This window comes from Nelumbo nucifera, chromosome 1 (assembly GCF_055504915.1).
Source record: "Nelumbo nucifera cultivar China Antique chromosome 1, China Antique-T2T, whole genome shotgun sequence".
Classification (NCBI taxonomy): Eukaryota; Viridiplantae; Streptophyta; class Magnoliopsida; order Proteales; family Nelumbonaceae; genus Nelumbo; species Nelumbo nucifera.
The window spans coordinates 135944808-135957394 of record NC_142649.1 but is presented as its reverse complement, the minus strand read 5'-3'; the positions used below and the strand labels follow the sequence as shown (position 1 = coordinate 135957394).

The 12587-nt window shown below is 41.3% G+C and overlaps 1 protein-coding gene across 13 annotated transcripts in view; it reads right to left on the bottom strand.

The window, feature by feature from the left end:
- The window catches only part of LOC104612579 (uncharacterized), a 73702-nt gene that overhangs the window by 49773 nt on the left and 11342 nt on the right, over positions 1-12587 (bottom strand). For 12 of the 13 annotated variants that reach the window (XR_737830.3, XR_016080223.1, XR_016080222.1 and 9 more), the window contains one exon: positions 7957-7992. Coding sequence is in view for 10 of the 13 variants with exons in the window: in XM_088894395.1 (XP_088750521.1) it covers positions 7957-7992 (36 nt within the window). In the remaining 3 variants the exon portion in view is untranslated. Of the gene's footprint in view, positions 1-7917; positions 7993-12587 lie in introns of those variants that run through there. The other variant, XM_088894402.1, reaches the window with a different exon arrangement.

Below are 12587 nucleotides of genomic sequence, written 5' to 3'. Positions count from 1 at the left end.
ATGAATCGTAACATTCCACCACGCTCCGCAGCCCCGGCGCTCATGCACGCTGGCTTTGCATTAGTCCCCCTAGTCCCGGCCGAACACTGCAATACCGACGTCACCACTTGCACCGCATGATTGCAACTGGGAAGTATAGTGTAGGCTCTGATACCATCTGTTATGTGCCTTAGGAGAACTCACCCCTAAAAGCTAGCTATTAGAGGGAGGCATGTTATGTGCCTGCAACTAGCAACACCATGCCGAGTACAAGGTCAGAAACAGTGGATGATCGGATGGATCGCATGGAGATCCATCTGCACAAGACCACAGGAGACTTACAAGAAATCAAGCAAACACTAGCCCTGTTGATGACGCAGATGGAGAAAAATTTGACGAAAGGCAACCACGATGGCAACCAAGAAGGAAACAGCAGAAATCAAGGGGGCAGTCAGCATGGTTGGGCCTCAACTCGTTCAGAAAAACTAGATTTCCCAAAATATTCAGGGGAGGATCCCATACCCTTGATCTTTAGGGCAGAAAGATATTTTGAATGCCATGATACACCTAGCCATCAAAGAGTTCTTGTCGCTTCATTCAACCTGGAAGGAGAAGCGATCTTGTGGTTCCAATGGTTCCGGCGAGCCCACCCACAGGTTTCTTGGTCTGAATTCACAGAGGCTTTGTGCATCCGTTATGGACCCATTGGCTTTGAAAACTATGATGAGAATCTCTCAAAACTCAAACAAATTGTGTGAGAGTAGTTGGGTCAATACAGGGCCGTTTTGGAACCACTGACCTCCGTTTTGGAAGGAGAAGCGATCTTGTGCATCCGTTTTGGACCCACTGACCTCCACCCAGACAATGAAAGTGGTTGGGTCAATACAGGGCTGAGCAATTTCAGTTCTAATTGACAGTGGGTCATCTCTCAACTTTGTGACCCAAATGGCAGCCAAACAATTGGGCCTAATACAAGAACAGGTGTTTCCATTCAATGTACATGTAGCAGATGGCAGCAACATCAGTTGTGATAGCATATGAAGAGGGGTCCACCTGAAGTTACAACAACATTCATTTCTAGTGGACCTCCATCCATTAGAGATGAGCGGAGCTGATGTGGTATTAAGTGTGCAATGGCTACAACAGTTGGGACCGGTTGTATGTGATTGGTCAAAACTAACAATGGATTTCTCCATTAATGGACAGAAGTATCATCTGAACGGGGTGGCTAAGAGTGCTCCACAACAAGGACTAAGAGCCATCCTCAAGACTAGTTGTAGTGAAGGGCAAACCCTCCTATTGCATATGGGACTGAATACCAGACCAGTTTTAACCAGTCCAAAGGAAGCAGCCACACCACTGGAAAACCAACAAGCACTCCAGTGGTTACTCAACACCTATTCAGATGTCTTTCAAGGACCCAATCAGCCTCCTCCTTCCAGACCCATGGACCATAGAATTGAGATCATCCCAGGGTCAGCTCCATCAAATGTTAGACCTTAACGCTACCCCAGATTTCAGAGGGAAGAGATGGAGAAAATTGTTCAAGAATTACTAGAGAAAAAATTCATACAGCCCAGTTCAAGTCCATGTTCAGCACCCGTCCTAGTCAAGAAAAAAAATGGAACATGGAGGTTTTGTGTAGACTATCGGGCTCTAAATCAGATCACAGTAAAGGACAGGTTCCCCATTCCAATCATTGACGAGCTATTGGATAATTTACATGCTGCTACCATATTTTCTAAGCTTGATCTACGAGCCGGTTACCATCAAATTCAGATGCATACAGCAAATGTACCTAAAACAGCCTTCCGTACACATGTCACTATGAGTTTCTTGTCATGCCTTTTGGATTGACAAATGCACCAGCAACCTTTCAAGCCATCATGAATGAGGTATTCCGTCCCCACTTGCACCGCTTTGTTCTAGTCTTCTTTGATGATATTTTGGTATATAGTGTTGATTGGGCTTCTCATCTACAACATTTAACCATCACTTTGGAACTTCTAAGAAAACATCAACTATATGCAAAGGCTTCTAAATGTGTTTTTGGACAAAAACAAGTCCAATACCTAAGCCATGTGGTCAAAAAAGGGAAGGTCATGGCTGATCCGGAGAAAGTTGCTTGCATTCAACAATGAACAACACCTACATCAGTCAAGGCCTTGCGAGCTTTTCTAGGCCTCACAGGCTACTACAAGCACTTTATACCACATTATGCAAGGCTAATAGCACCACTCACCCAATTATTAAGGAAAAATGCATTTCAATGGAGTGAGCAAACCCAGCAAGCCTTCACTAATCTAAACCAAGCAATTTCTACATCACCAATTCTATCATTAGCCAACTTCTCAAAGCAGTTCACACTTGAGTGTGACGCTTCGGGGACAAATCTAGGAGCTGTTTTAATGCAAGAGGGGAAACCATTGGCCTATTTCAGCAAAGTACTCTCACCACAAAATCAAACTAAATCAACATATCAGAAGGAGCTCATGGCTGTTGTACTTGCAGTCCAAAAGTGGCGAGCTTACCTACTGGGCCGCCGATTTGTCATCAAGACAGACCCCAAGAGCCTGAAATTCCTACTTGATCAGAAATTCCATGCACCTGAACAGCAGCAATGGGCCCACAAACTCATGGGCTAAGTAGAAGATCAAGACTGTAATCAGTCTTGAATCCTAATCGGTTTTAGGTTTACAAAACAAAAGAAAAGTGAGAGAAGGGAGAAGGAATAGAAGAGAAACAGGAGAACACAAGCGGTTGAAAGGAGGGACAGATTCTAACAGATCTGCCACCGCCACTCTCTTATTATTTATAGGTTATGTTCAGTACATAATGGAAAGGACAGATCTGCCCTTAGTACTTACATGATAAATAAAGTAAATAAAAACTGAAATAAATAACAACTGAATTAACAAACTGACCCAAACTGACATTACTATAACTGAAACAAATAACTACACATGCTGTCCTACGAACACAGTGGGGACCACTGCTGTGGGGCCCACATCAGTGTTCTCTACACTCCCCCTCAAGTTGGGAGTAGATATCTATCATTCCCAACTTGGATAGGTCTGTCTCTAACTTCTTCCTTGGTACAACCTTGGTGAGGATATCCGCGAGCTGCATATTAGATGTGATATACGGAAGACACTTCCTGTGATGTGACCCTCTCTCGCACAAAATGTCGATCAACTTTGATATGTTTAGTTCTGTCATGCTGCACTGGGTTGTGGGCTATATTAATAGCTGCCTGATTATCACAATACAACATTAAGGGCTTTTCATAGTCAATACCCAACTCTTCAAGTAATGACCTCAGCCATAAGATTTCAACCACTCCGTTAGCCATTGACCTGTATTCCGCTTCAACACTGGAGCGGGAAACAACACTCTGCTTCTTACTCCTCCAAGAGACAAGGTTACCACCCACAAGGGCACAATATCCAGAGGTAGACCTTCTGTCATCAACACTCCCAGCCCAATCGGCATCTGTATAGACCTCCACCCTCATGTGATTATTGTTCTTGAGCAGTATACCTCTACCCGGGCATCTCTTCAAGTATGCTAATATTCTCTCTGCCGCAAGAAGATGAGAAGTTCTAGGGGAGTGCATGTACTGGCTAACAACACTAACTGCATAACTGATATCTGGCCGAGTGAGGTAGAGATAATAGGAGCTTTCCAACCAACCGTTGGAAAATAACTTTGTCTTCAAGAGGCTCCCCCCCCCCCCCCTCTACACTAATCTTGTGATTTTGTTCAATGGGTGTATCAGCAGGCTTAACACCCAACTTTCCAGTTTCCGCCAACAGATCTAGAACATATTTTCTCTGAGAGATAAAAATACCCTGCTTGGATCTAGCAACCTCAATACCCAAAAAGTACCGTAGTGCACCAAGATCTTTCACCTCAAAATCTTGATGAAGGAGCTGTTTGAGGGATTCAATCACATGGCTGTCATTTCCTATCACCACAATATCATCAACATATACTGCAAGTAGTGTCAGAGAGGACTCCACCCTCTTGATGAATAGTGTATGATCTGATTGGGCCTGTACATAACCAAACTTTCCAAGGGCTAATCTGAACCTATCAAACCAGGCTCTAGGTGACTGCTTCAAACCATACAATGCCTTGTTCAGTCGACAAACCTTCTTACCCGTCTCTGTATCATAGAATTCAGGAGGCAACTGCATGTAGACCTCTTCCTGTAAGTCTCCATTCAGAAAGGCATTTTTAACATCCATCTGGAACAAAGGCCAAGAATGATTTGCTGCAAGGGATAATAGAACTCGGATGGTGGTCATCTTGGCTACTGGGGCAAAGGTCTCCAAGTAGTCTATACCATAAGTCTGAGTGAACCCCTTTGCGACCAGCCGGGCTTTGTACCTTTCAATAGAGCCATCAGCATTATATTTCACAGTGAACACCCATCTGCATCCCACCGGTTTCTTTCCTTTTGGTGGGTCAACCAGTGCCCAAGTATTATTCTTCAAAAGGGCATCCATTTCGACTTGCATTGCATCTTTCCATTCTGGAACTGATAAGGCTTCTTGCACTGTTCTTGGAATAGGGACATCGGCAATGGAAGTGAGATAGGACCGATAAGATGGAGATAGACGATCATAAGATAAGAACTGTGAGATGTTGTGAGTTGTAGAAGTGGTGCAATGTCGTTTCCCTTTGCGAATGGCAATAGGGAGATCAAGGTCATCCACAAGAGGGGAAGTGGCAACAGTGGGAGGTGTCTCAGTAGGCTCTGGATCTGGAGCCGCAGAAGGAACTGGAGCTGGCCGGGACTGCCGATGACTAGGATCAACCTGCCTGCATCGCCTGTGATACTCTCAACTCCTGCTCCCTCTGACCACCCTCACCGCTACAGCCTTCATTACCCAGTGGAATAGGTAAAGGAACAACCCCACTTCCACTCTCACTGCTCTCCCCCTGAGGAAAGCAACTCAAAACAGCCCCACTCTCACTGCTCTCCCCCTAAGGAGAAACCCTAGGATAATAGGGTGTCTCCTCAAAGAAGGTGACATCCATGGAGACAAAAGTTTTCCCTGAAACTGGATCATAGCAGCAATAACCCTTTTGAGTTTGTGCATAACCGAGGAAAATGCATTTGGAGGCCTTAGGTTCAAACTTGGAATGATGAGGCCCGAGAAGCTGAACGAAACAGGTACAACCAAAGGTTTTAAGGGGAACAATAAACAACTCCTCGTCTGGGTATAAAAGGGAAAAAGGGGTTTTCATATCAAGAACCCGGGAAGGAACTCGATTAATGAGATAAACTGTCGTGAGGATAGCATCACCCCAGAAGCGAATAGGTATATTGGAGGTAAACATAATGCTTCTAGCCACCTCCAAGATATGCCTATTCTTCCTTTCGGCAACGCCGTTCTGCTGTGGTGTATAAGGGCAAGTGCCCTGGTGAATAACTCCATGGTTAAGAAGGTAGGAGGTCAATGGCTAAGCAAAGTATTCCTTTGCATTATCAGATCTAAGGACTTTGATTTTGGCCCCAAACTGAGTGAGAATCATCTGATGGAAGTTTTGGGTCAGAGCAGGAACCTCATCCCGAGAACGCATAAGATAGACTCAAGAAAAGCGGGTATGGTCATCAACAAACAGTAGAAAATATCTGTACCCACCCATAGAAGAGATATGATATGGCCCCCAAACATCAGTATGCACAATATCAAAAGAGGAATTACTCCTTTTATTACTTAAAGAATAAGAGGTTCTACAATGTTTGGCAAACTCACAACTCTCACACCTCAACTTTGATAACTCAACAAACTCAAATAAAGCAGGAAACAGACTCTTCAAAGACTTAAAAGACAAATGACCTAATCGATTATGCCAAAGCATAACTGGACTCACAGACTGGAAAACAAAAGACTTCTTATCCACTGACTCCTATTGGCCCTCCTTACTCCAGCATACTACCATTGTGTCTAACATCGTTATGCTAAGCACATGTATGGATATCAGGGTGTCATAACTCAGAAGCATATGGACTAAACGCTGAACAGTTACCAACTGATGGGTGGCTAAGTTGGTACAGTTGCTGGCTTGTTCCAGCAGAGACTTGGGATCAAATCCCACTACCACCAAGGGTTGGGGTTATGGGTATGGACCAACGGAGGATGAGGATGGGCTTCCCTCCGTTGTGTAGCCTAATGAACCAAAAAAACACAAAACAGTTGGTTGTCATATAATAGAAGGGTAAGAGGACTAGTAGGTTCTGCCTAGACCTGTTCATGGGCCAGGTGGCCCGACGGGCCGGCCCGGCCCCCGGACGGGCTTGAACACGCATATGGACCCGCATGCTTAACCTTAGGCCAAAAAGCCCGGCCCGCAATAAATTCGAGCCTCGCTCGGGATTTGCCAAAATAGCCCGGCCCAGCCCGACCTATAATTAAACCTAAAAACCCTAGTCGAATACCCCTCTTTTTTTCCACCTCTTTGCCTCTTTCCCTTCTTTTTCCAGTCGAACCTTTCTTCTCCACATCCTCCACAGTTCTCATCCTCACACTCTCAGGCAGCCACACAACCGGCGAGGCGGAAAACGTTCACCGCCACAACAACTCCGGCGGTGAGTACTCTCCTTCTCTCTCTCAGGCAGCCATACAGCTTTGTATGGATTTTACTTGGATTCCTTATAATCAGAATATTTCTGTACTGGCTTATTTTTCATTTATTCATATACTTATTTCAGTTACGATTTGTGATGGATTTTTGTTTTATTGATGTTGTTTACTTTCGTTTTATTGCTTACCGGATTATACTAGAGTCGTAGCGAATGTATGTTTTGTTTGCAGAAGCGGTTTTAGTTGAATTGGATAACATTTGAGGGGAAAATATGTTTAAACCATAATTTGTCCAATCCTGAAATCCAGTTATTTCCCTTTCAGTTGAAATGAATGTCTCTGGTTGATTCGTTACTGCTTTGAAGGGAAATTGTTTAAGGACCTTGTTTTGATTAATCTGTATTTGAGTTTCTAACACGGGTTCTAACTTTTTTTTGGATAATTAATACGGGTTCTAATTTGTCCAAAACCATTCGGAATGATTTTGGTGTTGTTTGAAGGGCTGAAATCTATTTAACATTTTCCCGTCATCATCACTTTTTCTTTTCATTTCTTTTCCTTTTAGGTTGGTCTTGTCGTAAAATCAAGATAAATGTGCAAATTCAAAGGTGTATTCCGGATTGTCATCAGATCAATTTACTAACTAAAAGTCCTTTTGATTGTATCAATTAACATGTTATTTGGATTTTGGTACACAAGGGAATGTGGAAAAAACCTGTTCTAAACATAAGGAAATGGCCACATCCAGGTTTGAAAGCAAACTTGTAAGCCAACAAGTATAATATTACATATCACCATTAACTTAAGCTACTAGCTTAACATCAATTGATTATTCTTCATTACAAACAATGTAGCCACAGCAAATCGGAAAAGTTCATAATAAACAAATACAAAGTTAATCCAATGTTCATTTAAATGGATTATGTGATTATTGTCTATTTGAATAAATTTTTTGATTTAAGAATGTAAAACTGCAGTTTAAAATGTAAAAGAAAGGGAAAAAAAAACCATCTTGTAGGCCCATTGTTCATTTAAATAGGGAAAAAAACCATCTGAACTAAAATAGATAATGTCCATTTGAATAGGGAAAAATTCTAATTTTTTTATTAGGTCGGGCTTTGGGCTCGGGCTCGGGCTTCGGGCTTTTTATCAGGGCCGGGCTTGGGCCCAAGTTGTAGGCCCATTGGTCGGGCTGGGCTCGGGCTCGGGCCTAACAAATTTCCATTAATGAAGAGTAAAAGCCCGGCCTGAGCCTGGCCCGGCCCGACCCGGCCCATGAACAGGTCTAGACTTCTGCCAACAGTCAACAAATGGCAAATGGAAGGGAAAAAAATTAAAATACCATTTGTAACATGGAAGATGCAAGGACTCAACTTATTACCTTCACATCAGCAAAGGGATGTAATCTAGCTTCCATCTGATAGCCAAATAAGAAATTTGTCAGCTATATCACCATTAAAAAAACAAGGAAAATCTAAAAGCTCATAAAAGCTTTCAAAATACAAATAATTGAAGACAAATGACATTTGCATGCCTATTAGTCTATCATGAAGATGGTATATCAACAGATAACATCACATGGCACACAAGTTAGCATATCTGTCGCATGATTTCCATGTAAGAAGTTTTCCATACTAAATATCAATTAAGTTGGGGACAGTGTTTTAAAAGCGCAAGGTGCAAAAAAGGCGCAAGGGTCAATTTACGCCTGAGGCGCAAGGTGCAAGGCAAGGCACGTGCCTTTTTGAAGCAAGGCGCAAAAATTAAAATAAAATACTAAAAAAATAAAAAAAAATGTCAGAAAAATCAAAAAATGCCAAAAAATTCAAATAAAATGCAAAAAAAATAAAAATAGTAAACATAATATTAATAAAAAAATATAAACTTTCAATTTTAAAATAAATGTTTTAAAAAACCTATTATCTAAAATTAAAACACATAAACATAACATGTAAAGCATATTCAAATGTGAATTTTAAAAATAAAATCAAACATATAAAACATTTTCAAGCATGTAAAACCCACAATCTCTTTTTTTCCTCAATTGCATTACTTAAAGTGGCTAATGTGATATAAAACATATTACATTCATGATTCTACGAGCTGCCTTTGTGCCACGCCCCTTGAGGCAAGCCCGAACAAGTCCATGTTAGGGTCTTAAATGCGCCTCACCTGTGTGCCTAGGCACGCCTTTTAAATCACTAGTTGGGGAGTTTTATTTATCCTTTTTTTTGCATATTTTAGCATTTTATTTTTTGGGCTAAAATAGATATTTCTCAGAGATTACAGCATTCAAATTACTGAGTGGCTTCACTTAGAACTGGCAAAAAGTCGACCTGACCTGCAAAACCCTACATGACCCAACCTAGAAAAAGAAGGGGGCTTAAAATCTCATATCTAACTACCCAAATTTGAGAATAACCCGACCCAACCTAGAAATAAACGGTTTGGGTCAGGATGGATCACAAGTCAACCCGTTCACCCGATTACAAGGTCTAATTGGGACTGTTTATGTATTGTTAGAAGTTTTCACTCTCCAATCTTTAGTATTTAGTCTTTACTCTTTATTGTTAGCTCTTTGAATTTTTAAGTTTGGATTTTTTTAGGTTAGTGTAGAGAAGATGGGCCGAATGGCCCATAGGCTGTTTATCCTTTTTTCTCTTTTATGTTCTTTGTTGTAATGGGCCTTAATCTGGGCTTTATTCTTCCTTATGTTATGTCCTTTTAATTTTCTGCCCAACTAGGGGTTTCTCTGTAAATTACTAAAGTTTAACTTAATGAAATAGAATTAAGGGAGTAAGAGAAGAGATTATGTTCGAAAATCTCTCTCTAAACCCAAGTTGCCGTCACCTTCTTCTTCTTCTCTCCTCTTGAACTCTGATTTCTGCTACTTTCTTTTGAATTTTTGCAACTTTCTAAACAGTCCTTTCTTCTCAAAAGGTTGTTCTTTTTCTTCTTGGTATTAGAGTAGGCTTGTTTTTCCCTTTTTTTCACCTTTTTTTCCCATACACAGTGCGTATGGAGAACTGAATCGTATGAATAGTTAAAGAAACCTATTTCAGCCCAATTGTTAGTGGTTTTTAGAGAGAAGGGGACTGGTTTTGTCGTCCTCTTGACAGATTCAAGTGTGTTGCCCAAAACCCTAATTTTCTGGAGAAATCTGATTGCAGGCCCCACAAGGAGTTTGACCTGGGCGCTCAATGACTAAAGGCCTTCTCATTCTTATTCTTGAAGATCGAATAAAGTGGGTTGGTGTTCTATGAAGTCTACAAGGAGCAGCTGAGTTTTCTCTGTTTCTCCCAGCTTTCGGGTGTGACGTAGGTTATTGGTACGGCTGCATAGAGGTTGGCTCACAACACATTTTTGTTCTGTCTTCATTTGTTGTTATTCGAAGTTGTTTGAAGTCATTTTTGAAGTATTCAAGAAGATGAACTCCTCAGACTTTGAAAACAAGCATTTTGTTGAATCCCGACAAGTTCCGAGAGCCTCTGTAGACTCTCTACTGGCTGTGACCACAGTCAAGTTGGATGGAACTAATTATCTGGCTTGGTCACAATCAGTAAAAAATTCATATTTGTAGTAGAGGCAAATGGGGTTTTATCTCCGAGAGCAAAAAGGCTCCTCCAGAAGATGATCCATCATATGAAAAGTGGATGCAAGAAAATTATACTGTTATTGGATGGCTTGTGAACTCAATGCAACCACAGATTAGTCAGCACTATTTGTGGATGAATTCAACAAAGGAAATTTGGGATAGTGTTGCTGAAGCATATTCCCAAAAATTAAATGTGGCCAGGGTTTACAAGTTGAGAAGTGATGTGAAGAAATTGAGACAGGGTGATAAACCATTAGTTGTATACTTCTCAACACTGAAGTCTTTATGGCAAGAAATATATTTGATAGAAGTTGTAGCCTGGGACACCACTAAGGATGCTGAGACCTACAGAAAACTGGTTGAGAAAAACAGGGTGTTTGAGTTCTTGACAGGGCTAAATCCAGAGTACAACATTACAAAGCAAAATATTTTATCCAAGGGTAGTGTCTCACTGTCTCAAGCATATGCCTTAGTAAGTAGTGAAGAAAGCAGAAGACTTGTCCAGGTCCAAGGGGCTGGTCTAAATAATCACTTTGCTTATGAGAGTGAAACCCAAAGGGGTTGCAGGGACTCCTAGTAGCTCAAGGAAGAAAGAGATTATCTGTGCGTATCGTAAAAAGCCAAAACACACTAAAGACAAGTGCTGGAAATTGCATCCTGAGCTCCTACCACTTCGGTTTGAAAAGAAGCCTGATAATATAAAGGCAAGGAATGCCAATGTTGTTGTTGGTCCAGATAGTGACAGATACCAAACTAAAGAGATGACGGCTAGTGAGCAATTAGCAGCTATGAAGGCAGAATATGAGAAGTTTGGGAGGATGATCAATCACCTAGAGGGTGTGACTTCTTCTAACCCTCCAGGAAATTCAACCTCTTCTGCATTTGGTCATTCAGGTATACGGGCTTCTGCCAATCATACAACCATTTTAGGTAATCATAAGTTCCCTTGAATTATTGATTCTGTTGCTTCTAATCATATGACCAGTCTTTCTACTTTGTTTGTTTCATATGATTTACTTCCTGGACGTGACAAAATCACCCTAGCCGATGGCTCTCTTGCCCCTATCTCTGGCAAGGGAACCATCAAGGCTACAGACTCCTTGGTTCTTCCTTCTGCTCTTCATGTATCCAGACTAAATACAAACTTGTTATCTGTAAGTAGCCTAACTAAGTCATTAAACTGTTGTGTAACCTTCTTACCTTCCTATTGTGTTTTTAAGGATTTGGAGTCTCAGAAGGTGATTGGGAGTAGCCGTGAGGCGAATGGAATATATCTACTGGATACTCCTGGACAGTGCCATGAAGAACCTGGAAAAGCTGCTTTTGGGTCTACATCTACAGAGTCCATCAGTCGAGTCATGTTATGTCATTTTCGTTTGGGTCATCTTTCTTTTTCTGCATTAAGTCATTTATTCCCAAAATTGTTTAAGGGAATTAGTTTGTGCAGTCTTCATTGTGAGTCTTGTGAATTGTCAAAACATTGTAGAAACAGTTATCCTCTGAGTAATAAAAGATCTTTTTCTCCTTTTAATATTGTGCACTCTGATGTGTGGGGGCCTTACCACTTACCTTCTATTGGTGGCTACAAATATTTTATCTTGTTCATTGATGACTTTTCTCGATTCACTTGGATATTTTTTACGAAGTACCCAAACGTGAGGCAATTCCATGAATTTGTCCTAACCCAGTTTGATACCAGAATTAAAATTTTCAGATCCGACAATGCAAAAGAATATTTTGATAAAAACCTGACCTGCTATCTCACTGATTTAGAGGTTATTCATCAAAGCTCCTATGTTAGGACCCCAAAACAGAATGAAGTTGCTGAAAGAAAAAATAGACATATTGTTGGAGTTGCAAAAGTATTCTATTTGCCTCACATGTCCCTACAAAATTTTGAGAGGATGTTGTTCTCACTGCTACCTACCTTATAAACCGTATGTTGAGGGCCCAGGAATAGGATCTCGTCATGGGTCGGTCCACGGGGAAAACCTCCTATTTTCCCTTGTTCCTTCCTGCTCGTGATGAACCTATCTTGGCGCCTTCGGTGATTTGTCCAAGAGATCACCAACTCTCCTAACTCACTCTTGACTGAATAATTTGATATCTCATTCAATAATGGGGTCTCCTTAAATAGGAGATTACAAGAGTCCTAATCAAAGAGAGTCTCCTTGCTGAATAGGGAGACTTCCAGTTCTATCTTTCTAAGGATAAGATAAGTTAATCCTAATCTGATAAGCTACTAACAAGATAAGATAAGCTAAGCTAATCCTAATCTGATAAGCTACTAACAAGATAAGAACAATAAGATAAGAACAAGCAAAATGAGCTAATCTAATCTAGATAAGGCTGTTGTTGCCGAACTGGGTAGGATGAGCATCACTGAATCCTTGCTGCTGCTGGCGGTGGGCCCGGGG